The sequence below is a fragment of the Labrus bergylta genome, chromosome 17, assembly GCF_963930695.1.
Source record: "Labrus bergylta chromosome 17, fLabBer1.1, whole genome shotgun sequence".
Lineage (NCBI taxonomy): Eukaryota > Metazoa > Chordata > Actinopteri > Labriformes > Labridae > Labrus > Labrus bergylta.
The window spans coordinates 19562930-19590506 of NC_089211.1; the positions used below are offsets into that span (position 1 = coordinate 19562930).

A 27577-nucleotide genomic window follows, 5' to 3' on the forward strand; every position below is an offset into this window, starting at 1 on the left:
TTTTATTTACATGAACAGTATTTATTGGCTGAGTTGTGAGGGTTTTTTTTTTAAACAACACATTTCTGTTTTTTTTATATTGAAGAGGATTTTAGATTTGAAGAGAATACTAACGTTATGAGTTTATGGTTGTCACTTTTATCCAGGTACTTTAGAAGGACATTCATGATCCTCAGGGGTTGATCCCTCACTTTGCTGTTCCTCTGATCATTTTTTCTAGCATCCCATTAAACTGGAAATAGTTATTTTGATTTTTTTTTTTACTGCAACAGCAAACAATATGAGACACTGACAACAACATACACTGTTCTGGACGATTACTTCTATACAAAATGTTTTAAATTTTTCCATTCACTAAAAGTTCTATATACTTTAAATCCCACCCACTGCTGAGATGAGCAAGCTTTATGGTTGCCTTACTTTATAGAAAGTTTACTTTATTTTGATACTAAATGAACTTCTTATTATATTTATATTGATCCTTTCAGGAAAGCTATACACTGGTGAATGTTTGATATACAGATTCCAAATATAAAACACTTCAATCCTTATTTAAACACTGTTTATTTTACAATAATACTGCCTGTGTGGGGCAGGACAATAAGTTATTACATGTACATTATTTCCAAACAAACAGGCACATGTACTCTTTTATTGTGGCTTATTCACCTTTATATTGAAAAATCGTATATTCTGTTTCCCTGTAGTTTGGTTTCAGAGTTGTCACTGCAATAATCACAACACCTTGTACTACAGTGGAAAAGCCAGAACTACACGTACCTTTAAATCAAGCGACATATAAACAGTACACTACAGTACAGGTTTGGATAAAAATCAGTGTTCAGTGCATAATGTTCATGGCATGAGAGAAGATACATTCATCACACTGGTGCCCACATGCGGCTGCGTCAGTCCTCTGTGTCCGAGCTGTCTGCCGGGTCCGTGTTGTGTGTCAGCATGTAGTTGTCCATGTCGATGGAGGGGCAGTTGTGGATGGAGTAACGCAGACGCTCGGCGAGGATGGCCTGGCTCGTGTACGGGGGGAGGCGGAACAGGAAGAAGCAGGTCTGAGCAGTGGGGAGGCCGTTGATTGGCTGAGGGAAATGAAAAGATAATTAGTACATTTTTTACCTGTTTGGGTATACGATCTTTTTTATTTTAAAGAATCCAACTGACCCCCATTATTAAACATAACATCAGGATGACTGCAATTCTATTATCATTCCAAAAATAAATAAACAAGTCAAAATATAAATAAATGTAAGTGTGACATCACCAACACATTGTTTCAGAGGTTTTATGAGCCTGAATTATTTTCAATGAACATGGGGAGCTTTTAACTTCGAGAGTTGAGCCAGAAGATTATAAATATGTTGAAAAAAAAAAGAGCAAGCAATAAGATGTGTTACAATACAAAACATACAATACTCTGTAAAATACAGTTGGATCTGAAGCAGTAAAGTTCTCTATCAGTCCTCTTAGTCTGAATTCTGAAAAATAAAAATCCTTTTGTGATTCATTGGAAAAGAAATGTTTTACATAGCACATGTTCCATCTGTTATTCTTATCCATTCAACATTGGCTGGTAGCTCTAATTTTAAACAGTTCTTGGTTACAGCCATCTCGCTCACTTCCAAACATATTTGTAGAAGTTATTCTTAATATTCCACCTACCAGAGAAAACGCGTCCCATGTTTGCAATTTGATTTGATTGTGTGTGTGTGTGTGTTTGTGGTGTGGGTGTCTCTGTGTTTAAATGTTTGGTATTATGTTTTGGATTTAACTTTTATTTTAATTTTGTATTATGATGATTAATTTATGTTTTGTAAGGACCCCCTTGAAGATGAGATGATGCATCTCAAGGGGCTATCCTTGAAATAAATTACAATTACAATTTCACATCCAAAAATATTGGATATCTACTTCCAATACGATGTTTAATGTTTATGAATTTACAGCAAATAAGACACAATACCCTGGGAAATACAAAAAATGTGGTTGTGATTTCATTTTTCAACAACTACCTCCTCGTTTCTGACGTCTTTTCTGTGTTGGAGTCATAAAAGAAAAGCTTGGCAAAGAATTCCCAAAAGAATTCCTGCTCTGTATTTGAACCAGTTGTGCTCGATGTGATTGAGCTCATCTGTACTTAAAAAAAGTGTTTATTCTGAACATGGCTGTTAGTTTGTTAGCGGCGGCCTCACCCTGTCAACCTTGATGATTTGGAACTTCTGCGTGATGTCAGCGGGGTTTGAGGGCAGCCTGGACCGGCCAGAGACGAAACGCAGGAAGAGCACTCGCTCCTCGTTGGTGAACTCCTCGAGGCTCTGCCAGAACCAGCCAACGAGCTGGTGGCTCTCTGTGATGTCACGGTAACGCACCAGCTTCTTCAGCATCTCGACCGAGACCTCTGGCAGGCCGCAGACCAGCTGCTCCAGCTGCTGTGCCGTCAGCAGGGAGAGGAGGGGCACGGGGATGATGGTGGACATGCCCTCTCTGACTGCTGCCACCTGGACACAACACAACAACAAGCGAGGGTACTTTGATACTTCAGAGGGCGAGATAAAGGGAACAACAGCACAACAAACAGGATGTGCACTGAGCCCTAATGGAAACTGGTCGGCATGCCAGTTGTTTCCAATAGATGCAGCAGAAAACATCCACACTGAATTTATAATTGTACAATTCATTTATATCCAATGCGGTCCAGGCCTGAAGTTCTATGGTTTAAGATGTCAAATAAATTCTACCACCTTAGTAACTGAGGACTATTTCTATTTTTTCATTGTTTTTGATAATTTTGCCAATGAATGTCTACAAAGACTAAAACAAAAGCCAATCAAAATGACCCAAAGGCCAGCTCCTAGAAGACAAAGATCTGAAAATTTCAGGATTATTTTTAGTTTTAATCGTTCATATTCGAGAGGCTGAAGTCAAATAATGCTTTAAAATGACTACTTGTTTTCAAACCTGTTATTAAAAGATTAGTTTTCTTTTGAATACCGGATTAAAGGCTTAATATTAACAGCTCTTGTGCATCTGTCTTCGTGCTGCGCTGCAGGTGCCCGTCCTCAATTGGGAAAAAAGGAATCAGTGGCCGGCCAGTTTAAAAATGGAGCTGGGGAAGCTGGAACGCTGCCCTCCTTCTTCCTCACCTCCAAAGAGAGACGTGTTCATTTTGAGATGAGAAACTTTGTGTCTTGTTTAAATTGAGATGTTGTTATTACGTTGTGCAGTCCTGGTTATGTTGTAGGGGAGAGGAGCCTTTTCTTTCACTTAAACCTTTTCACCAGTTTTTCAGTTAGGGAGCAAGATGCCTCAATGTTCTTTTCATTACTTTATTTGAGGTAAGGTAGTTCTGGGTTTCTGACTTAGATGCTATGTCTATTATTTTGGCCCGTGCGCTCCCTGATTGTTTGATTCATTTTGTGAACAGTGTTAATAAATGATTTATTGTGGACTGAAAATGTGTTGAGTTTGTGGCTCAGCATTGGGAATGAGGAAGGAGAGGGTCACTTTGATGCTACGGCTGGTTTCCCTGAAGCTTAAATAAAAATAAAAAGACAATTTTTCTGTGGGTAAAAACTGAAAATGCTTCCTACAACAGATGTATTTATCAAAACCTTCTCTCTTTGACGGCTACTTTAAATCTTGTCGGTACATTCTTTAACTAATGACTTTGATTGTTCTGACAGAATCAGCAGAAATAGACAACCTGTAGATGTAACAGAGAGCATTAATAGATTTTTTGTTTTCATTTTATGCTCCCTGGTTTTGACTTGACGGCAGGAACAGCTAGCATAATGTAGCTTCAAATCAGCTTGTGTAATGGTGGATGATATGAGCTACACAGGGCTGCACAGTTGTGGACATACATGAGCTAATGAGCCATGAAATAGTTAGTTAAGAGTTATTATGTGTTGTTTCCTAAAGAAATCAATCTGTGTAGCATTCCTATAGGTTTCACAATTGTAGCTTAACACGTCTGCTGAATGCCCCCAAATCCCCCTGCAACCCCTCAAACCTGTGAGTCCATCTCATGCAGCCTGTAGTCCAGAGCTCGCTCCACATATTCGTTCCGATTTGCAAATGTGAGGGAGATGTTCTGCCCTCCAGGAACCACAGGAACCAGCCGTCCATCTGCACTGTGGGCCATGAATGAGTCCAGTGGGATCATCTTCAAAAAGAGACACAGGAGTGTTAGAGAAGTTTCATCACTGAAATCTGACAGTGAGACAATTTGCATAGTTTCGTACCACATGGAAATTATCCTCTGTGATTCCGCTGTTTTCCAGGTGGAGGATTCCCTGCAGGGTGCGGTAGGTGAGCAGGTCTACCTCCTCCAGGTCTGGCCCCCCCAGTGGCATCGAGCAGAGCTGTTTCCACACCAGTGGAGCCAGATGTAAGTCCAGAGGTTTCTTCGTGCGGATAGCCACGGCCATGAGGATGCCCAGGAAGCGAAACTGGATCATGTGATCCTCTGAGAGTGCCGCCGGGTTCAAGAGGAACCTGAGAAGAACCGCAGCCAATGCCAGAAAAAGACAGATTTTTAGAAAGTATGTATTTTTTAAGGATACTATGCAAGAAAAGAAGACTACAAAATGTGCACCTGTCTGTGTTACAGCCCACGTCTGCAAAACTGTTGGGAGTATGAATCAGAAGATCCACGACACCAGACTGCAGCTCCTTGGATGAAAAACACAGAGTATATGTGGAGCGTCGTTTGACAGAGAGCAGAGAATGTTCCAGGCTCGTTCTGTTGCTGTGAAACTTTTTCCCCGTTGAGGTTTTTCTATCCTACCTGGCACATCTCGGTGATGGTGTCATCAAACACTCCTCCGGCATCGTCCGCTCCCTCTCCGACGAGCTTGACCTTCCAGGCTCGAGATGGAAGTCGCAGCTCGAGGGGGTTCAGGCTCACCACTTGCTTCGCAATCTGCACAAAGATGGGCTTACTCGAACGCCCTCTGTGGGAGTGGAAAGTTTTGATCAACACACACACTTACAGACTGCATCGAAAATTCACTTTTATCCTGTCTCATACTCTGTATCATTCTCCTGATTGCTTTATTTCCTTTGGCTTGTATTTATTTGAATTCCTTTATTTATTTATTTATTTTATTTATTTGCGTTTATCTCCTTTAACTGTTTTTATCTCTGTTACTCTATTGTTTTTAAATCATTTTATTGCTTTTACTAATTCTTATAGCTTTCATTTCCTTTATTTCTTTCATCTCATTTTAATGCTCTTATGATCTGTAGTTTCTACAGTTTCTTTTTGACGTTTTTGTTCCTTTTAAAGACTTTCACATCTTTTGAATTGCTTTCAATCATTTTTTATTTATTTTTACCTCTTTCATCTCTTATCTCTAGCTCTTATAAGTATTAATTCCTTTATTGCTTCATTTTTTTTACTGCTTTTTTAATGATTTAATCTTTTTATATTATTTATTTTTTATTATCTCATTTTATTACCAGCTGAGATGGTCCAGATTCTGCCAACATACCGAGCGGCCGTCCTTACCTCGTTGAAATCCGTTTCACAGTTATCTGTGGCCCATATGTTTTGCCCTGCGTCATCGTCCTGCCTATGGAGCGCACCAGAGGCAGGGTGTTGACCTTGGGTGATAAAATGCCTCTGAGTTCACCGCGGATGATGGCTGTTGTCCCTGAACTGTAGCGTGAAGTAGACACCTGGATAGAGGGAAGGACGGGGAATTAAATAGGGGAAGTAAATGAGGCATCACAATGGAAAGATGGAAACGAAGCAGCTAAAGAGGAGACTAACAAGCAGTAGGATTTTTGTTTTTGAAAAGCAAATGTTAGAAAGAGGGATCAGAGCTCACTGGGTTCCTGGCGTCTAGGTTGAGCAGCCTCCAGGACTTGTACATGAGATCAGAGAAGTTGTTGAGGACCCTGAGGCGCATGCTGAGGACGTCGGGGCTGCAGTCTTTCAGAGTGTTGTACTGAGGAGGGACTGACTGGGGAAGGCCAAGCTGGAAGTTCCCAGGGCCACCTGGAGATGAAGGTTAAAAACACGAGTCTTAAAGTGTGATCTCTTTGATGGATCATGGTGTGTGTGTGTGTGTGCGTGCGTGCGTGTGTACCTGAGTGTTTGATGGAGGTAGAGGGGGTGGTCCATGCTGAGCTGTGACAGCGACCAGCAGAGATCTGTCTGATGTTTTTCCCCTGGAGGGCTGTAATGAGTGTGGGCTCCTTCATGGGGTTAGAGTGTCCAAGGCCAAGCTGGAACAAACACACACACACACACACACACACACACACACACACACACACACACACACACACACACACACACACACACACACACACACACACACACACACACACACACACACACACACACACACACACACACACACACACACACACACACACACACACACACACACACACACACACACACACACACACACACACACACACACACACACACACACACAAATTAAACAACAATAGTACAGGTGTCTACTGTGGAACTTCAGACGGTCAAGATGTAGAATTGTTGTATAACAGAGGATGTTTGTTACCTGTCCCTCGCTGTTGCAGCCCCAGGCATAGACATCTCCTGTGGAGGACAGGGCGAGCACATGCTCACAGCCCACGGCTATATCTTCTATGAACAGCCCCTCCAGAGATGGCACCACCTGAGGGCAGGATTTATTCTTCAGCATGGAGTCCGGCAGGCCGATCAAACGCTCTGGGGGATGAACAGAAGGAAGCCTGGTTATATATCTGTGTTCACTAAATAAACAACAAAACACATTGGGGTCTTTTCTATATGCAGCTTTCCAATTCTGCCAAGTCCCGGTAAGTTGATTTTTTGTACAACTTATGGCAGTAAAGAGAGCATCTCCTTTGTGCTAAAGAGCCCATATTCTCCCCTTTTTGGGGTTCGTATATTTAATCTATGTACCTACTTTTGTACGTTCACAATAGATAAAGTCCGACAAAAGTGTCTGTTTTCATGTACTGCTCCTCCTTGCTCCCTCTACGCTCTGAGTCCGTCAGCTACGCTCTGTTGAGCCCACACTGTTAGACCCCACGTGGGCCAAGTCTGCTCTGATTGGTCTGCCGATCCGCTTTGTCATTATTGGTCAGTTGTTCAACACGCTTCTCGGAAATTTCAACATGATCTGCTGGGCTTGCCACAATGAGCCAATGAGCTTAGATCAGTGATCTCACACTGACAAAGACGTCGGACTGACAAATTTTTATCTAGAGGGGCTAGAACCGAGCGTTACATGCAGCTAATGCTACAGCGGACTTTGAATTTTTGCACATAGATGTGTCTAAACATGCACAGGACACTTGGAAAACACACTAAAGAGCATATAAAACCAGAAAAAGCAGAATATGGAACCTTTAAGTATTAATGTTTTTTTTTCAATTAAAGCTCTAGTGAAGAACTTTAGGTTTATATGGATTTTGGCACCCCCTTTGGACATCTCTTTGTTGATTTTGACCTGTGCATGTGCGTTCTATTAGTCAAATATATCACTCTCTGCAAACCTCTGCTGTGGGAAATGTAAAAAAATAATAATGAAAAACTGTTTCTGCAGCGTGCAGTTAATTATTTGGTCTGTCAGCTACCGTACTGCATTTGTTACAGTAAGTATAAGTATAAAAAAATCATCAATCTACTCTTTGATGATCTTGTGAGAACATATGTGGACATCTTAATTTTTGTCCGTTTCATTACGGGCTAAAAACTTCTGACAGGAGCTTTATAAAACACAGTGAACCATCACACAGACAGTTAAACAATTGCCTGCCATGATGATTGATGACCATTATGCAAAAGACCCCGGCCTAGAGTTATGTACAAATTAGATTTATTCAATTCTGTTGGAGTTTTTGTGAGTGATTATGTATTTCAAATTAAATGATTTATATTTTAAAAGTTTGCCATTTCCTGCTGGCTTAAGGCATAAACCACGAGTTGTTCTGAGAACTCAATGCAATAACAACATTTTAACTCACAATGGGGATATTTTTAACGTCACAGTAAAATGTACCTTGTCCAAATGTGTAAACATGTCCATCACAGCTCAACGCCACAGAGAACTGAGTTCCACAGCTGACCTTCTTTATACTCTTGTTGCAAAGCTGCTCCACTTTCTGCAAATAGGAACAGCCAGGAAAAATATTTCATCAACACTGTAGAAAATCATGAAATATCAAGTACATTTAAAGAATACATCTGAGGGCAACGGATACAAAGAAGGTAAATACAAGAATTACTTTAATATTCCCCATGGGGTAAACACTGGGACTTGCCTGAGGGTAATATTTGGCTGTGGAGGAACCAGTCCCTAATTTTCCATAATCCCCATCTCCAAACGCCCACACAACCATGCCATCAAGTGACAGCACCAATGTGTGGTTGAGGCCACATGACACCTGGGAGAGGTAAACAGTAAGTTTGTTTAGTAACATTTTAAAGTACTTTTCTTATTTGAATGTAGGGACTGTTTTAACATCAGAGTTAAAGAATCAAACAGTCCATTTCTTACCTGCCCCACATGATATCCTTCTAGTGCTGCCACCCTCTCAGGCAGCATCTTGTTGGATGTTGATCTTTGACCCAGGCGACCAGATTCACCGCTGCCGAAGGTGAACAACTTCCCATCTGCTGTGACGACAGCCGAGTGCCGGAAACCACAAGCAAGCTTGAAATTGAAAGGAGAGTTTAAGGAACATTTCAGAAAACGTAGAGTGAATCTGATTTTCACTAGAAATATTTTTTTAGGGAATAAAGGGGAAAAGTGGTTTTTCATGTGTTACGCAGGAGTATTAAAGCTCTTGTGAGGAGTGTCAGGGGGTTCAAATGAATAACGATGCCTCTATATGATGTTCAAAGGGATCAAGGCCTTCAGAGAGAAGAGTGATTATTTTGTTTTAGTTTTTTATATGCCATGGGCAAGGTGATTAGCAGCTAAAAAAAGCTTTGTCAAAATGTATCCATGCCAAAGATTCCTTGCGCACATTAAATATGCAAATAATTAATTTAACCTAAAGAAAGAAGAGATGTTTTGTTAAAAAACAAACACTTCTTTCATGTGACAGGACAATATCAGCAAAGAGATAAATCTGGAGCTAAAACAGTACACTGCCAGTTAAGCAGATTACCACTAATAACTCTCTTAATGCTTTGAAAAATACAGAACAGAAGCAGAAAAGTATCCCTGGATTACCTGAATGACGTCCTCTCCTTGTAAGGCCTCTATCTGTTTGGGTCTCCTCTGCCTTTCACTATTGCCGTGACCCAGTTTCCCAAAATCTCCATCTCCCCAACTGAACACCTCCCCGGTCTCAGTCAGAGCCATAGAGTGTCCATCAGACCCACAGGACGTCACCAGCTGAGTCACCACATAACCTGCACCCACAACATTGTAGATATTACATCAAATCAGCATTGAAAATGATCACTTCTTCTCTTTGGATTACTGATTCAATGTGGTTGAGGCAAGAATTGACATTTGACAGAATAGCAGAACAGTTCATACTTGAGTTCTGAGGCCCTTGGTGAATATTGTACCTTGAAAAGCAGAGATGATAGTAGGGATGTAGAGATCATCAGAATTCCCTTGTCCCAGTCTGCCATATTGTCCTTCTCCTACAGCCAGTACCGTCCCATTGGACTGGACCAGGAAGGTGCAGTTCTGTCCACACACAACCTGAAAGACAATGACCAGAAACATTCAACAAATGAGTCAAGGACAGAGACTTCATCCTGATTGAGGAGAAGTTTCTACCTGTTGTGTTTGTAAGAGGGAGGATGCGAGAGCAGGAATCATGAGGTTGGTTCCCACTCCTGCCAACTGTCCGTAGCGTCCATTCCCCCACAAGTACACGTCACTCTTCCCACCTTGTTGCCAGTCCTGAAAAACAAAGCGGATCACAGAGAAGGTTACCAAAAATATAATAAAAATATAGACACATCTTTAGGATGTTATTCAGGGGTCATCAGCGTAACACACACACGCATCTCATTTTGCAAGGGACGGTAGATCAAACAGAATCATTATCAAAAGGAGTGAGTCTATATTTTGCGTTACTGTTACCTCTGGTCTGGTGGTTGCCCATGACATCAGCTGTTCATCCATCCTGAAGCTCCACTTACTGTTGTCCTAGAAGAGAGAAAAGTTTCTCTCATTATGGGGACTGAATTCAAATTCCTCAAACCATTTCCCAAAATAATAATAACTCAAAGATAATTGCAGCTGCTCACTAGTGCCTTGATGAGTTCACACTCTTCAATCTCATGACAATCAGAAACAATGAAGGATTCTGGGAAGACAGTTCCGCTTGCGATAGCCTCAGCACTGCGGACAGTAGTGGCGTAGGTGGCGAGCCAGCTCCACTCTGACGGGCAGGCGTGGGCCTCAGGATAGGTGTGGTGTGGCGGGCGTGGAAACCGGCAGAGGTGTTTCTCTAAGGACAGACCAACAGTCAGAGAGGCCAGACTCTGCAGGAAGACACTGTGGACGAGCTGGTCACCGGCTGCCACATGGCTCTGCAGTTAGAAAGGAAATTCAAAATTAGATTTCAGCTGAAGCTCAGAAAAGAAAAACTTTCAAATAAAGATTCAGTAATGACCCGCTCGTAGTTGTACTGATCCTGAAGCAGCAGGGGAAGCCTCTCCAGGAAGACGGACAAACAAGGAGCCCGATTTAGACCCAGGATGTTCTGGCTTCTGAGGACCATTCTACAGGAAGCCAGCACATGATTCTGACTGATCCAGTCAGGGGTGCAGCAGATCAACGACACGTCCTGGGAAAGAAACAGAGCCAGAGCAAAACTGTAAAGTCGCACAGGCAAAAATGTTTGAACTGCACATTATAATCCATTAAAAGTTTATAATAAAATACAAAGTTCGGCTGTTTTCCAGCAAACTTTAGCCCATTTCACACACTACACGAAGTCCTGACATTTTCTATGACATCAAGGTCCTGATATTCTCTTCAATTTCCCTCCATACATGAACCTCAAAGAGGGAGATTGTCATAGTTGGATGTAATATCACCAGTGTTGAGGTATAGCGTGCATGTGAGGATGTTTCCACAATACAAATACAAGAGAGGAAAACAAAATACAGATAAAGCTGATGAGCAATAAAGAGTATGAAGAGTTTTGGCATAGACCAAACAAGACATGTCTGAAAACTTTCAGGAGTGCAGTGCATGTATAAGAGGCTTTTATGAGTTAAGATGAACGTCTCCTTGCTGGATGATGGTGTTGTTTAAATCCCAAAATGTTCCTCTAACATTTGATTATTATTGATATTAAGTTATGAGTGATTCACTTTACCTTTGACCTCCCAAAGCAGGCAGCTACACCCAAGTTTGGTATCCAGGTAGTGCTGACGACTGAACCCAAACCTGTAACCGTCTGTGAGACTGAGCCATCCTGAAAGACACACAGAGAGACACAGGATGATATCAAATCTGACTAATTCATAATAAATCAATCAATACATCATAAATGTTGGAAGAGTTGATTGTTAGGTAAGTGCTTTTCAAGTTAAGAGGTGTCAGGAACAGTGAATAGTGTTTCTGACCTGTAAGGACCAGATGTTGAGCAGTCCCCCTATCCCTCCAGAGACCAGAGCCAGTCCAGTGGAACAAAATGACAGCGACTTCACTGCTGTAATGTGGCCATGCAGTACAAACACACAGCTTGCTCCCTCCTGCGGTTAGAAAGGAAACAGATCTTAAGAATTACAGGTGAAAAACACCACCAGGCAAAAATAAAACCTTTCTTAAAAAAAGTCCTGAAAAGATTCTATTTAAACCAAATAAAGAAAGGTAGAATCAGTGGTGAAAAGCTCCAACAGCAGATTGAAACTGACCTTGACTTCTGTGTTTTTATCCTGGCTCAGGGGGCTGTTGAGTATGTTAGGCAAAGATACAACGGTACCCCCCTGTGGCAATGTCCAGACATGCACAGAGCCATTCTGACAGCCTCTGCACAATCAGGGAGAGAATTAAATCAGAAAAGCAGCCATGTGAACAAAAAAAACAGTTATATGCAGCTTTGATGAGACATTTTTTTTCATACATTTTCCTCTACGTTCTTTGTACCGTTACATTTACAAACGTAGTAACTATTAAGTACTTACGCAGCCATCATAAGCCTGGGATCTGTTGCTCTGCCAGCGAGCGGACACCATTCTGCGATGTTAACAGTGCTGGTATGAATGATGGAGTGGAGGGTCACCCATGTGCCCTCAGTGCGTCCCAGTATCTTCACTACCTCTGACCTCCCCAAACAGAGCAGGAGGTGTCCTGTGGGGTCCCATTTTAGAGAAGTCACACTTTCCTGCAGAGTGAGAGAAGAGGAGGTTAGAGTGGTGAAATTGTATGTTACCATACTTGTAGTTTTCTTAAAACAAGGGCAAATGGGAGTGAGAGAGTATTTGAAACCAAACCTGGAAGATAGATAGCTCCACAGGCTGCTCATTCTCGTACGTCTCCGGTGTGGACAAAAGGATTATTCCACTGGGATAGCCCACTGCGAAAGGCTTGTCCTCACTGTGCCAGGCCACACACTGAGGAGCTAGAACAGATCAGACAAGATGTACGCCTTTGACTCCTAATAGTTTGACATTTTGAAAATACACTCAATGATTTCTTTAAAAAAAAAAAGATAAAATATGATTGATGCCATTTTCACATATCTACACTAAATATGGAGGTGAAATATATTATTATACATACAAATATTTCCAACAGTTATCAAAGCCAAAAGTAATAGTATAGTTGTAACGGGACGTGTTATGTCGCGGCAGCCTCCATGATGAGCCACCATGACACACACCAAATGTTTATTGTTACCAAGGAAACACACTAGGCTAATTGCCTCCTGACAGCAGATTCATTAACTATACAGATAGAAAAGTGTTCTCTTCTAGCAATCTGCAGAAGAGGGGAACAAGTGTTTGACAAAATGTATATTCCTCTAGGTTTCAAAGTATAACAATGTTCAAAAAAATTGTCCATCTTGTTAACTAAACTTGAATTACATCAATAACAGTCCTCCTACCCTCCTTCCTGTAGCAGTGGGTGAGTTCTGTACTCTTTACGTGCAGGTCGATCTCCTGCAGTGTGACCTGCAGCCAGCAGAGGGAGCCGTCCAGCCGTCCCACCAGCAGGCTCTCAGCAGGTCTGTTCTTACCGGCAGCTGGCTGCTCGAGAACCCACAAGCTGAAGGCCTGAGCCCAGCAGAGAGCCGTGACCCGGGACACCTGAGCCTCCACATGGCAGTGAGACCCTGTAAAGTTAAAAAAAAAAAAAAAAAAAAGACAATAATTTACTGCTCTGATTAATAACAATAACACAAATCTTTGAAGTCCTTTTCTGGTCAAAAAAAGGGAAAATTGCTTCCTGTAATTTTTCAGGGTTTGAAGTTTCACATGATTATTTACAAATTATCAAACTTTTTGGAGTAACAGTTCATTGCAACAGCTGAACATTTAGTAAGTTCGTTCTGAAATTAGACCTACAGCAGGCTTCTTAAGAGACAAAGAACTAGACTTACCCCTGATGTTCATGATGTTGATGTGTTTGTTCTCCGGAGCTGCCAAGAAGTGTCCGCCTGTACTCCAGTAGACGGGAGACGTGTGGGAACATCTACTGGACCGCTCGCTGCTCGATCTGTCCACCTTACTGGAGAGAGTCAGAGAAATAGCGAGATAACAACTTCAACGATCACCAGTTCTTTGACACCATATCATGTCATTTGTATGATCCTGTGTGGCTTACTTAAATACATTGAAAAGTGCTATTAATTTATTATCTTGTACTACTAAGCTAAATGTCCATTTGTGTCCAACTGCTGTTTATTAATTAAATATCCTCAGACATTACCTATAGATAAAGATTTGACATTAAAAGCATCTGCTAAATGAATTGCAACATTATGTCACTAAACTAGTCGACAGTAAAATGGCCTAAAATGATCTCTACTTATATTTCAAAAGTTACCACAACAGACAGCATAAAATGCATGATAGCAATACAGTCCATAACAATAAACATCTGTATGACACAGTTAAACCCTCACGGCACAGATAATACCTGGTGATGCAGGAGAAGGTGGTCTGTAACTCCACATTACTCTGGCTGATGCTCCACAGTTGCACCACTTTGTCCTGGGAGCATGTAGCCAGCAAACTCTGATCACTGTTCCAGGAACAGCTGGTCACCTAAACAGAGCAGAAACAACTTTCTTTGAATTTTCCACTCATGATAGGTCAAGAAATGCCAGAGCTGTCCCTGCTCATACTGATGCGTGTCAGTGGCGAGGATTTGCCAATGTCCACATTATTTCAACCCTCTCCTTTGTTTGTTTCTCAAAAAAAGAAAGAAAGAATATCAAAGAGGTCATCCATAACTTGGTGGATGTTTTACAGGCATCACTTTTCATTTACAACTTAGGATTGTTCAAAAATAATGGCTGAAGCTTGTGATTAAAATAAAGGACTACATATAAATTATTCAATACAAAATAACTACATACAAATACTTAAATGGATAAAACTCTACCAGTTTAATCAATCCTAAGCCTTGCTCACACCTGAAGTTTTCAGGGTGAGTTGCATTATGTTCTTCTCTGCTCTTTTGTTGATATTGTGAGCACTGATATAAAGGCAAATATTCCCATAATAGTGTCATATAGCGGACTCTGCTGCTTAGTCTGCTTCCTCCTTGCCATTTTTTATACCTCATATATGTCTTGCCTCAGGAGACCCCCAGCCCCCCATCCTGTCTGACAGGGATAGTCCACAGCCAGATCAGGAGGATTTCAGGAGCAGTCCTCCTAAAATGATCTAGAAATTGCATATTGCACAAATTGCATGTGAAAACTGCTCTGATTTCTTTTTTTGTTTTTTCTGAAAAACAAACAAAAACACATCTCATCCTGATGTAAGAACAAAGGGAAAACTGTCTGGTGAAAAAAGTTCCTAGACAAAACATTTGAAGTCCTTCACCTTGTTGTAGTGTCCTTCCAGCCTCTTGAGGGGACATTTGCGCAGATCACCTGCCAGGTCACTGTATGTTTGGGGCCGATTAGGACTGTCCCGCCCTGTGGCAGCCAAGGCCTGCACCAGCTGCTGTGCTGCCCACTGACGGTGCCTATTGGTCAGCCTGGCAGACAGAACACACGCTGCCAGAGCATTAGCCAGCTCCAGAGGGCCAACTCTGGAGCTCAGGTGGGGGAGAGGGGAAGGAGGCAAGGACGAAGAAGGCATCCCCTGGTTTGCTGCATCTGGGTCAAACAGACACAAATTCAGAAATATCTTGTCTTCACTTCAAAATAAGATTTATTACATGTATTAATAAATACTTATAATAGAAAAAACTCATGAAGTAACCCTCCTTCTCTCACCGTTGGCCTCGTGTTCTGTCCTGTCTGAGCTGTAACAGTGAACACCCTTCTCAGTGAGCAGGGACACTAGACTCTGTGTGACCAGGAATGTTGGAGGAGTCTGCTCGATGGTGTCCTTCTGATTCTGGACTCCTTGAGCTGCAGATGTTAGACTGAAGTTCAGACAGCCTCTCTGCTGCGGGTCACTGATGGCTCCAATGTTCACTCCTGTAGCTGCTGCCATCAAGTCCTGCAGCAGAAATATTCAAAGAACTTTTATAATTTATAACTTTTCTCTCTTTTTAGGCTTTGACTTTGGCGCCCCCCTGTGGACAGAGCTGTGTCATTGTCCTGTATGTGTAAAGTCAATTTTCTCATGAAAAGTCTCATTCTGCTCTCTGTCAAAAGTCAAATGGATCATTCACTGAGAAAAACAAAAACATGGGCTGTTGGCAGTGTGCTGTTAATCATTTAGTTTGACACCTACCCCCACGCCAGAAGTTTCAGACATTAAAGACCACAAAGAATCTTTATGCTGATTGTTTTATTGGCTTCAGTAGCTCATAAAGAGGATTTAATATTAATTTCAGTCTGTTTCATAATTAAATAGAAAACAACCTAGCAGCAGGTTTAAAGAAGAAAAATGCAACACTCTGAAAATAGTTTTTGTTGTGTAGATTTTGGTAATAATTATAAAACAGAGATCTTATAATGAAGGGAAAGATCAAAGAAATCTGACCTGAGTGCATATCTCCACCAGCTGCCTGTAAGCAGCGGGGCTGTGGGACACCACACTGCCGATGGCAGAGGACAGGAAGCTGAGGCAGGTGGAGTTGTTTCTCTCTGTGGTCACCCCCTTCACACCTGGCTGTCTGTCCATACAGGTGTGAGCTCTGCCTCCTGCTGCTAGAGTCATCAAGCGGACCAGGATACGAATATCTGCCAGACCCAACGACTCCAGTCCGTTTGACTGGCTGCACACAGATGCACTGCAGAGGAAGATAAGAGCGGAGTCTTTGAAACGCGATAAATCGCTGAAAAACATCTATCAATAAGGCTTTAGGCCGGGAAAACATACCTGGAGGCGGTCTGAGATAGAGCTCTCATCACCATGCTGTAAGCCAGCAGAATCTGGGCTGTGGAGGTGACTCTTCTCAAAGCTTTTAGTCTGTCATGAGAGTCCCTCAGTGATACAGCCTGCTGTCCAAGGCTCAGGGAGGCCTTATGCTCAACAAGTGCATTCCCTGATAATGAAAAACAAAAATTGAAAGGCATTTCATTACAATCAATCATGACAAAAATCCTTACAATATCTCCCTAAATTTCCTTTTTAAAGCATGGTTTACATAGACAGTCTATATGGGTGGGGTATGCAAAAATTCAAATTACTTGGAGAACTGTAAGTGTATGAGTTGTTGTGCTTCAGATACCCAGCTATGATAAACGAGTGATGAGTCACTCTGCTGCAGTACGCTTTGCTGTAGCAGAGATCTGCTGCTGCCAACAAGCACAGAGGGGATGTGGGTGTGTGTTACAAGTAGACTAAATCTTTCATTAGAGATAAAGTGACAGAAACATTCATGTCAACATGAAAAACAGGACAGTGAGATACTAAACCCCTCAATGCAACCTAATGCTCTGGATCCGTCCGGTGATTTAATATTCAAACGTTTGAAAACAACACAGTATTAATCAAACTAAAACGCTGGTTAGTTTTATGTCACACCTTTTAATAGAGTCGAGATAAAGCTGCAGAAAATATACTGGACGGGAAAAAGTTTTTAAGTGTCTTTAGAGCTTATTTGATAGAGCAGCTTTGGCGAGACATAAAATGTGGGGAGAGAGAGTGTGGGATGACATGCACCAAATATCCTCAGGATGGGGCTTTAATCCCGCAACAAGCCTCCGTACATGTGACACCTGCTCTATCACCTGAACTTAACCAGCGCCCTGACATTCGTCTTCTTAGAACAAAACTAGCTAGGAAGAGTGAAATAATACCTTTGGGAGCTATTGCCCTCCTTGGGTCATCTGTGCGGTAAACCAGAGCTCCGAGAGGATCCGGCTCAGTGAAGGGGATGGGGTCTGGCACCAGCTTCTTTTCAGTCAGTCCCAGTGGTCGCAGCAAAAGTCCAAAGTCCTCCAGTCCTGTCAGTTTGTCCGTGTCGCACTCATCTTGGTGGCTAATTTCCCAATCATCTAAGAAAAAACACAAAAATCATTTCATATTAACAAATGTGAAACCACTCAACTCATTCTTTTGTGCCCTTATTGAAAGTCAAAATGTCCTTTCCTACCATCAGAAGTGCTGTCCAAGTGGCCAACCAAATCAGATGTTAGACCCTTAATCCTACAGCAAAAGGAGGACGACAACAAAAAGGTAGATTAGCAGTTTTTATAAAAGTATACACACAATAGAAAGTCTAGACACTTTTATTGGATGTTAAATCAAGTGTATTGAATGGATCCATAATTGTTCTTTACGATCTACTGTACCTTTCGTATTTAGAGTTTGGGTCGCTCAGGTTCGCAGCCAGATACTTTTCCCTGCAGGAGCTGCACAGGAGGTAGAAGGGGAAGTTGGATCCACACTCTCCTTTGAACCAGACGTCCACATACGACCCAGTGCTGTCGTAACCTTTACGTGCAGCGCTCTGACCACACCCTGGGTGACGGCGCTTTATGTGGTTGTTAAACTGCAGGGTGAGGGTGTTGCAGAGCTCACACTTCACCATCTGACTGTGTTCTTCTCCAGCCTAAACAAACAGAAGAAGAAAAGGCATCTTTAAAATTCTTTTAATAGGCGAAAATCATTTTTTTCTTTGATTCATGTCATGCAGCCTCGGGGATGAATGTGTGTTTTTGACCTCCACTATCTGCAGCGTGTCTCTCTCCAAGCTGAAAAACGAAGGTGCGAGCAAGTCCTCGTAACTTTCTTCATGGTACGGGTCGTCCATGTAGCCCAGCTCTGACTCCTCCTCCGCAGAAAAGGGATGAAACTCCACCTGCTCCGGCCAATCACTGACGGATGTGTGCTGTTGGTAGAGCTGCGGGAGTGGGTTGGGGGATGGCAGGTCTAAAAGGAAAAAGGATGCTAGCTTCAGATGAAATTGCGAAAAACGTTTGTGACTTTTGTTTTTAATTAGCCAGAGAAACATTTCAGAAAAGGCCGTTATTGTGAGTTACAGACAGATCGATGAAAGATTTCAGTCAGAAAACTTCAAATCAAAGTTGATAAAGAATAGCAGTCTAATATTTACATGGCAATACACTATACTATAAAAAACAACAACCCCACTTCAGGTGAAGCCAAAAGATACTGCCTGTCTAAAGTATAGTTCATAAACCACTCCATGGCAAACTTTAAAATCAAAAACCTGCGTTAAAAACATGTCAAATAAAGTTTTCTCAAACTCAGATTCTGTCGCGATAGTTATTATCACACACTGGTTTATGTCCAAGATTTTAGTTTTCTTACAACTTTAGTTTTGATTGGTTATTTGATGTAAAAACAGTGAATGTCACATCATGACTGACAGCTGTGTTTACAAATTCAGCTCCTGTAGCATTCTTTACTGGATTAGCCGAGTACATGACGAGCCACAAGAGGACATTAGACTTTCAATGCACACGAGTGTCTGCTTCCAACCAACACAAGAATCTGTACCGACCCGAGGCATCTTTGCTGTTTCATGGGAATTTTAAACGTGTTTTGGTTAGCAGAAGGGATGTGGCATTAGTTCTTTCTTTTTTGTACATCAGAGGAGATGAAGACAGGATGTCCATATTTAAATACAGTCAATGGGCAATACTGTATCAATACACGGATGATCATTCACCACAGGAAATATCAGAGTATTGTTGCACATACAGACCAAATATTTCAGTTATAGAATATTAAAAACATTTTTCTAAGTCTGTTTTTTTCTTGTAAAGTCAAAACGGAAGGATGACTGTTAAAACAGATTATTTAATTAATCATTTTCAATTTCAGAGTATGTAATTCCATTTGCTAATGAGCCTGCATCCATATTTTGTTCACTGAAAACTAAATGTTTTGAAAGAGTTCCTTACGGGGCACAATAATTATTGGAAAACAGGTTAACACTTGCAATGTATACTATATGTCAAAGCAGTACTCATGATTTACATGATTTCTCAAAAAAACGTGGTCTTGGGTATCTTGTGATTCAAAAACCCTAAAAAATAAGCCTTGCCTATTTGTGTTGCTTGATCTACTTCAATGGTGCGTCTCTGACCTGCCCTTCGGAAGGAGGTCCTCTGAGTCGGGCCTGAGCGTCGCCGCCGTGCAGGAGGAGGTCTGTTCCTGGTGAGGTGGACATCCAAGAAGTTCTCCCTCTCGATCCAGTCCAGCCCTGGCAACAAACTTTAAAACAAAACAAAACAACATGCATCACATTATTTCAAAAATGTATATGATTAGATTGATAAAACCATGAAGCCAGTAAATGTATCTGTATCTGACCTTTCATTGGGTTGACTGGTGGATCGCTCAGGGCACTGTACAGTCTCTGGCCCATCTGGTGACGGGGTGTCCGGGGCACGCTCAGGTCGAGCTGACTCAGCCGTCTGGTGCTCCTCAGTCAGCGGGTGCTCTAACATCCAGCTGGCCAACACCTCGATGGTTTGAGAGTCCAGGTCACCTGCTACATCTGGGAGGGACCACAAGGAAGGTGAACTGTCAGAGTTCAAACAGAAAAGGTGGATCATGGAGCGCTGCATTGCTAATTCTTGTTGGACATCCCCATCAGAGGATTTTGCGTCTGTGTGCTGTCTGAGGACATGTTTGCACACCTGCTCTGATTCAACACAGTGTGTGAGGAGGGTAGTGATAACAAATAATAAGTGAAGGAAAGCCTGAAATTGAATAATGTTCAAAAAGTGATACTGACCCCATTCCAGTGTATTATTTTATAATGTGTTGTAAAAAGTTCCGTGCCATGTGTGAGGAAAACGATAAGAATGTGTTCACTTTTACCACTTTACTACAGTTGAAGACATTTAAAGGCTTGAATGATAATATTTTATCTTTAATGAGAAAATTATTCATTAAATGACATTGCTCCAGAAGTTCCTCAGAGCCCCGCTAGTGACAAGGATAAAATGAAAATGAAGCCGTGGCCAGGATATAATAACGCATGGTCAGGAAATCATTTCAGTAAGTCAGATCATGCAGAGAATTTTCATTGCTGCTTTAGTCGGTTTTTAAATGTCAAACCTGTGTTTGCCCCCTTTAATGGGATGTAGACCGCTTTAGTGTGATAGTTTTACAATACATCCTACTCCCATTAGGTCAGGGCTTTCCCACCATTATAATCAAAGTCATCAAAGATGTCTACATTTCATCAGCGTTGCTTGATTGTTTCTCTAGATGTCAGTTTTTTGTTTGTTTGTTTTAAAACCGACCTCAAGCTCTCGTCATGCACACTCACTCCTCGATACATGCCATGGCCGAGCGTTATTATCTCATTGCCACAATTTTTTATTTTTATTTTATCCATGTCACTCGTGGGGCTCGTTATATTAAGCCCCTGAAGTAAAGATTGTTATCAGGGAGATTAACAACACAAGTAACTTGCTTTATGTTAAATTAAAAGCAACTGTTAAAGATATGAGATAAAGTAATATATATATATATTTTTTTTCTTTTAGACACCAAAACTATAAAAAGGCTGAGCACACGGTGAAGGACAGATGTTTGAAATAGAAAGCCTATAAAGCAAAAACACAAAGCAGTACCTGCTGCCTCCATGGCCCAGTAGATATGTCTCATAGTGAATCCCATTTCTAGCAACCGACTGGTGACAAACATTTGTGTCCGTTCTGGTTGAGGAGAAAAGTAAAAGTACACAAAAAAAACAACAGAAAACTGAAACAAGCTCACAGCTCCCTTTTTCATTGTTTTATACATGTACGCAGACTGTACTGCATTTGTTGTATAAACTTTTGTTTTTGTTAGTTATTTTCCCTCAATGTATGCTGTACTAAATGTGTTATAATAATAAAATTGCTATTCTATTCCAAAACAGAAAAAATAAATGTTTAAACCTACCAATCAACTAACCCTGATCATGTATGCATGATAGTCAAAGCGATCACCTTTAGTTTGATTTACTCCTTGAAACTGTTTTAAACAAAAATAACTGATGATGAACAAATGGTGCCATTCAAGCATGTGAGTGCACAAAGTGTAGTCATGCATGTGTTTGACTAATTACTGTCTGTTTTAAAAGCAGAGTAAAACGCATGCTGTTTTGATCGGCAGCTTGGTTGTGATACACAGCTGAACATAGAGGAGCATGCAAGACACAGACAGATCTCAGATGATTTCATTAAAAAATTGCATTATTAGCATGTTTGAACATGAAGCCAGCATGGGGAAAGAGGTTTTTTGTTATCTACTTATAGGCTGCAATTATTAGCAAAGTTTATCCATTATAGATTACTATAGAAATGAGACAATTATCTTTCCTAGACACTGACGTCTGACAGCTTTCCCCCCATAAAGGTCACTGCGCTCATTCTTACCCAGGCTGCTCCTGGCCTGTGTGCTGCAGGGACCTGGTTCCATGAAGCTAGTCTGCTGCTCTGTGAAGGCATCACAAGAAGCAGAGCTGGCCAGGCTGAAGCAGGGGTGCAGCACGGGGGTGGTGCTAACCAGGCCAGTAAGCGTAGGGAACCGAGTTAAGACCATATGCCTAGAAGGAGTGAAGATACAGTATATATAGTAATACACAGAACAAGTGGGGCTACATGGCCACTTTTCAATTCTGACCTTATATTGCTGATATAAGGTAGTTGACAGACCAACAATGAGCTTTTTCTACCATGTTTTTTTCACTTGGAGGTGCCTGAAAAACACAATCAACCAAGAATGTACCCTTTGATCACATGCTTATGTCTGCTATTTGCTCTTGAGGTGTAATATTGAGAGTTTTATCCAAACTCTCCTGAAGAGCTTCGATTAATGTTCTGTTTGATTCTGCAGCACTGAAGCGGTTTGTTTGGCTTCTGAAGCAGGAATATCGCTGACACAACAGTCGGCTGGTTGTGTTAGGAGGAGTACAAGCAGGCAGAGCCGCAGCTAAGGTTAAAGACAGTGACAGGCAGAATCCTCACACTCTTATTTCTGTACATCCTAACTCACCCATTCCCTCGACTTCGGAATAGCTGTTGCTGCCAAAAGATACACGTCTGTGGTAATCAACAGCAACACAACAAAACCCAGAGTAATTGTGTTTATTCCTCCGAAAGAAAAAATAAACACCATTAAAATGATCTATACTCACTGGAGAAGGCTGATGGGAAAGAAAGGGTTGAAACTATCCAGGGTATCCGCCTGCAGGTGTGCTGGCAGAGAGGATGCTAAGTCAGTATTAGAGGAAGAGGCAGAGGCTCTGTTTGATTGGCCAAAGATTGCAGTGCCTTCTGATCCAGCGCTGTACAACGACACAGAGCTAGAGGACTTGGAAACTGGCTGAGAGGACGGGTGATGGCCAGATTCTGCAAGGAGAAGACAGAGAGGAAGGTTAGATTAACCAATTCCTTAATTACTGTTGCACTTAAGTTTTAATTTTTGATCCTCAATACAAAAATAAAGCTGTAGTAAGTCTGTCAGTCCCTCACAACAACACAGATTTTCATAAACAAACTACAAATCAAGATACAGTTCTTTCATTTGTTTTTCTTAAAAGCTGTTTTCATTACGTGTTAAACAATCCAATTCTAGCTGCAAAGGTTGTCTGCCAACAGAAACTCTATTTGCTAATTTTTCAGATAATAGTTGTGCTCCAGTATGAGAATTTAATGCATCAACTTGTCTCTACGTTATCGTCAATCCTATACATTAGGGGTTTTTGAAATCCCTCAGTCAAACAAATTAAATACAACAGTCAAGGAAATGTTACAGAGCAGAACAATATAACAATAACAATGAATACACACTGGTGGTGATAGAAATTGATTGGCCATCCCAAAATCCAAAACTATGATTGACTTTTTGTGCCCTTGTCAGAGGCGGGACATATGTTAAAGTCCACTTTTTGTGCTATGTAGCAACATGCTGATAGTAGCTTTTATTGTGTTTCACTTTGGCAAATCTTAATTGTTAATCACTCTGTGGTTTAAAGTTAAAAAAAAATCAGACACAGGAATATAACATATGTTTGATACTTTAATTTAATAGTTAAAGTAGATCTGATAAGACTCTTAAGGCTATCACTGCAAAAGTCAGAAGTCAAACGTTTTTCCAGACTGTTCAAGGTCAAAACTTTAGATTTGACAAGTCCAAGTCAACCTTTGTCACTGTGATTTTGCTCTAAAACAAATTAAAAAAACAAGCTAACATGACTACAAATGTATCTGAAATCTGATCCCTACATTCTGATACCTTTGTGTTCTTTGTCCTCCTGCATTCTGTTAATGGCTCCTTTGTAGATCATGACCTGAGCCCTCTCCAGGTCTGTGAGGGACACGCTCTGTTTGATGGGACACGGCCTGACCGCCCACTTCACCATGCTCTGCACCACATACTGCAGCACCGACCTCAGCTCAGCGCTCTCATCCCACTGTTTGCTACTGGCTTTGGTCTGGTCAGGGTTTGGGCTGGTAAGGGGACTCGTTGCTGGGTTGGACGGATCATGTTTAGGCACCAGGAGCAAATCCGAGAGCCTCTCACAACTGAAAATGACAGTCAGGGTTTTCAAAGCTCCAATGAGGAGGTATGAGACTCTAACAGCTCTCAATTCGAGGGCAAAGGCATCCAATTTGGAGTTTGTGTGGGTTACAGATGTCAACTCCTGATGGTCAGCGGTCTTTGAAGCAACTTTGTTTGAGGTTGGTGATGAGGAAGGGTCTGTATCAACATTCTGCTCTTTGAACTTCTTCCTCTCATCGTCCTCAGTCATGTCTTCATCCTGACGACTCTGCATCTCACTTTCCTTCATGTTCTCCTCTGAATGTTTCCTCTTTGGGGCAGGATTTGCACCCACCCATCCCTGCTCCTCCAGCAGCCCCATCAAATAAATCAGATCTAACAACACTGTGGGTTTGAGGCCTCCGAGCTGGGTGACGTTACAGCAGGATACATCGCAGGGCTCCAGAGAGATGATCGGCGTGTCACTGGGTGACCAAGAATTCATGGAGCTTTAGTTATTGGGAAGGATGGGAAGAACCCACAGATACAGCATGGAGTGACACCAGGACGGATTCAACAGGGATTAATGGGTTTAAGAATGAAGAGGAGGAAGCAAGAAGAAAGTAAGATCAGGGGGTTAAATGACGAAAATAAATTAAAATGTTAGACAAAGAAGAAAAAAGAAACACTGACAGAAAGAATTATACAGTCAAAAACATGCTGAAAGGACCAAGACAAGAAGAATAAAATAGTTGTTTAATGGATGTAAATGATCTTTAGAGAAATGTATTGAAAGAAAGTCTTACAGAAAATAGTGAATTTATGAGAATACAATTTTAATACCTGACAGAGAAGTCTGCCTCCTCCCACTGAAGCTTGGCCAGGGTGCTTCCTTCTTTCAGGACGCCCAGCAGGATGGCCCGTCGCCCGCTTGGTTTGTGCCTGCACAGACCTCCAGCCCGGAGACCATTGTCCACTCCTCCAATCAGAGCCAGGACCGGCCACACGTCAGTGCAAAGAGCAGCCAGTCTGGCATCCGACAGGGATCGACGATGTGACAGACTTTCCCCTGAGTCTTCACTGGCAACATCTTTCTCATTTTCTTCTTTCTCAAAGTGCGAGGGACTGACTCCTGGAGGGAAATTGAAAAAAAATGTAGCTGGGTCCTCATTAAGGTTGCGACAAAACAATCTTAATACTTGCTTGGAATACCGAGTATAACTGCCAGGGAGGCAATCACAAAAAAAAAAAGAAGCCAGACACACCAACTACAGAAAACTGTTACAGTGTAGTATAGTTTGTGAAATCTTTACAATAGAACAAAAATCATCTTTTCTCCGAGTCTTCAGAAAAAAAGAACTCATCAAGGAAATGTGGGAGAAATGGAAGTCATATAATTGCCCTAAATGCCCTTCTCTTATTTAAGCGATAAGCAACCTTTTTTATAAATGTGTATTTCTTCTTTATAAACAGAAAGACACCCCACATTATATTGTTTGCCTGTTATAATAACACTGTAAAAGTAAAACTGAAAAGACAGATCTCTCCGGCTGTTGATCTCAATGATGACTGTATGTCATCCATGATTCTGTGTGATTCCAATTGAATAATATAAATAAGTATGGAAAAAGAAAATGAAACTAAAGCATGGTCTATTCACAAAAGAGCAGGCTACACACCTGTCTGACCTGGATTGAAACATCCTAAGTCTTCCTCTTTCAGCAGGGGACCAATGAGCTCCAGGTGTGTGTGGATGTACTCGTTGATGTGCAAAGCCCATTGTTCATACTGATGGAGCCGACGGAGGAGCTGCACTGTTGACTCCAGCAGCACCGTGGTCCGAGGGCTGCAGAGAGGCTCCCCGGGGAGAAGATTACTGGGCATGCCTCGCATTTGGAGATCCCGCAGCGCCACCTGTGGGAAATACAGCAGCACAACCTTATTATGCTACAAAATGTTCTCCAAAGCATGTGAACTTTCAGATCATGTACTTGAATTTCCAGGAAAAAGTATCTCAATTTGCATCACATATGACTAGATTAGAATTAACTGTGGTCAAAGACGATAAAGTAAACAAAATGAGGATGAAAAAACACTCTTGGATTCATAGAAGGGAAACACAAGTATTGCTTTCCCTGTGGAGTAAGTTACAGTATGAACAGTACATCAAGTACCTTTTCCCCAGGATTACTGCTGTAGAACAAAACACAGGGGTAGAGTTCAGAGGCAACCACACCTTCAAAAGCCAACTTTGGCTCCTAGCAGAAAAACGCAAACACACAATGATTATAAAAAACATTCGACAGTCAACAGCTTAAGATGTCTGAGTATTTATTGTCAATATTTGGTCACACCTTGTCATTCTTTGCAAATGAAATGGTGTGAGCCTCCATGTCCAGGATGCAGGTGATGGTGTCTCCCTGTGTGAAAGAAGGAAGTGTGCGGACCAGCTCCCCTCCATGGTACAGGTTCCCGCTGTAGGCGCGATACAGCCACATGTCAGTGGTGGTGTGGTGGTTGTGATCTCTGACCGGCCAACGGGAAACACCGAGACAGGTGCCCTCGTTCCCTCGGTTTTCTTTGGTTATGTAGAACTGAGGGTAAATTAGATAATGTCAGGATGTTAGATTTCAGAAAGTGTAGGGCAGTAAATAAAAATGAACCGTATGAGCGTCTTCATTTAAATAACGGTCCTCACCTTCCAAATGAAACAGCCAGATGTGATGGCAGTGGTTGCCAGTCCGTAACCTTTCCCTCCTGAGCCATGTGACAGGATGTTCCCACTCTCCAGAGAACAGCAGATCAGCTTGTGTGGGTCAAAGGAAAAATCTCCAATGGGAATACATTCGTCATAGCTGCCATGATTCTGCAAAACAAAAGTGAAGCAGAAGAGAGCAATTATCAACAACAATAAAAAAACTTTTTAAGCTAATCCTTTATTGATCCCCAGTGGGGAACTTCCAAGATTTTTACAGTATTAGCAAACTGATCATGACAGTTATCACATTATCCTGTAGATTTCTGTTTTATATCTGTGCTCTTTGAAGTTGACACTAATCAAGTTTGTTGATATTTTCTCTCCTCCAGCCCCGCGATAGAGAACAGGCCCATCTGTTCTATTACGTAGTTCTGCTGATTCAACATTATTAGTGCCAGGAGTGAGTTTCACTTGTTCCTAAATGCACTACTTTGAGTCCTGGTTAACTGCATCCATTTAACATTTTAAACTGTGAAAAACACTGCAAAAACAGCCTTTATTTACCTTTTTTTCCCATATCAGCAAATAGATAAGATATATGGCCTTGTCCAAAGGGGTTGTGAAAATCGAAACAAACCAAAAATTGCTCACATGAGCTTAAACGTGGTGAATGCAAAGTTTGAATTCTTACAGTGACCTTTTGAAGAGATAAGAGCGCTCATTCTATGTTGTGATTTTCAGGATGAATTTCATAACTTCTACTTGACAAGACGAAAAGACAAAAGTGTTGGGAGTGTTGAAACAAAAAAAGACTTAACAAGTTTCTAAAG

General features: G+C 41.6%; 1 protein-coding gene across 10 annotated transcripts in view; it reads right to left on the bottom strand.

Annotated features, from left to right (window-relative positions):
- Window positions 1-545: 545 nt before the first annotated feature.
- Window positions 546-27577, bottom strand: part of LOC109990774 (probable E3 ubiquitin-protein ligase HERC1) — a 46518-nt gene continuing 19486 nt past the window's right edge. For 2 of the 10 annotated variants that reach the window (XM_065965607.1, XM_065965604.1), the window contains exons 35-80: window positions 26748-26915; window positions 26404-26643; window positions 26224-26307; window positions 25738-25963; window positions 24893-25181; window positions 23804-24558; window positions 22704-22917; window positions 21943-22112; window positions 21154-21237; window positions 19880-20066; window positions 19653-19780; window positions 18261-18469; window positions 17890-18149; window positions 17691-17743; window positions 17395-17592; window positions 16472-16637; window positions 16133-16382; window positions 15415-15643; window positions 15017-15294; window positions 14103-14230; window positions 13564-13691; window positions 13069-13296; window positions 12455-12582; window positions 12146-12345; window positions 11876-11990; window positions 11585-11713; window positions 11335-11433; window positions 10624-10797; window positions 10256-10540; window positions 10089-10154; window positions 9780-9905; window positions 9563-9701; window positions 9219-9400; window positions 8538-8693; window positions 8302-8424; window positions 8040-8142; window positions 6552-6721; window positions 6108-6246; window positions 5847-6016; window positions 5525-5694; window positions 4802-4967; window positions 4610-4686; window positions 4257-4509; window positions 4025-4177; window positions 2205-2510; window positions 546-1094 (exon numbers count right to left, since the gene is read on the bottom strand). In XM_065965607.1, the coding sequence (XP_065821679.1) occupies window positions 909-1094; window positions 2205-2510; window positions 4025-4177; window positions 4257-4509; window positions 4610-4686; window positions 4802-4967; window positions 5525-5694; window positions 5847-6016; window positions 6108-6246; window positions 6552-6721; window positions 8040-8142; window positions 8302-8424; window positions 8538-8693; window positions 9219-9400; window positions 9563-9701; window positions 9780-9905; window positions 10089-10154; window positions 10256-10540; window positions 10624-10797; window positions 11335-11433; window positions 11585-11713; window positions 11876-11990; window positions 12146-12345; window positions 12455-12582; window positions 13069-13296; window positions 13564-13691; window positions 14103-14230; window positions 15017-15294; window positions 15415-15643; window positions 16133-16382; window positions 16472-16637; window positions 17395-17592; window positions 17691-17743; window positions 17890-18149; window positions 18261-18469; window positions 19653-19780; window positions 19880-20066; window positions 21154-21237; window positions 21943-22112; window positions 22704-22917; window positions 23804-24558; window positions 24893-25181; window positions 25738-25963; window positions 26224-26307; window positions 26404-26643; window positions 26748-26915 (8487 nt within the window). In that variant the 3' untranslated portion in view covers window positions 546-908. Of the gene's footprint in view, window positions 1095-2204; window positions 2511-4024; window positions 4178-4256; window positions 4510-4609; window positions 4687-4801; window positions 4968-5524; window positions 5695-5846; window positions 6017-6107; window positions 6247-6551; window positions 6722-8039; window positions 8143-8301; window positions 8425-8537; window positions 8694-9218; window positions 9401-9562; window positions 9702-9779; window positions 9906-10088; window positions 10155-10255; window positions 10541-10623; window positions 10798-11334; window positions 11434-11584; window positions 11714-11875; window positions 11991-12145; window positions 12346-12454; window positions 12583-13068; window positions 13297-13563; window positions 13692-14102; window positions 14231-15016; window positions 15295-15414; window positions 15644-16132; window positions 16383-16471; window positions 16638-17394; window positions 17593-17690; window positions 17744-17889; window positions 18150-18260; window positions 18470-19610; window positions 19781-19879; window positions 20067-21153; window positions 21238-21942; window positions 22113-22561; window positions 22591-22703; window positions 22918-23803; window positions 24559-24892; window positions 25182-25728; window positions 25964-26223; window positions 26308-26403; window positions 26644-26747; window positions 26916-27577 lie in introns of all 10 variants that reach the window. The other 8 variants (XM_065965602.1, XM_065965599.1, XM_065965600.1 and 5 more) reach the window with 7 other exon arrangements.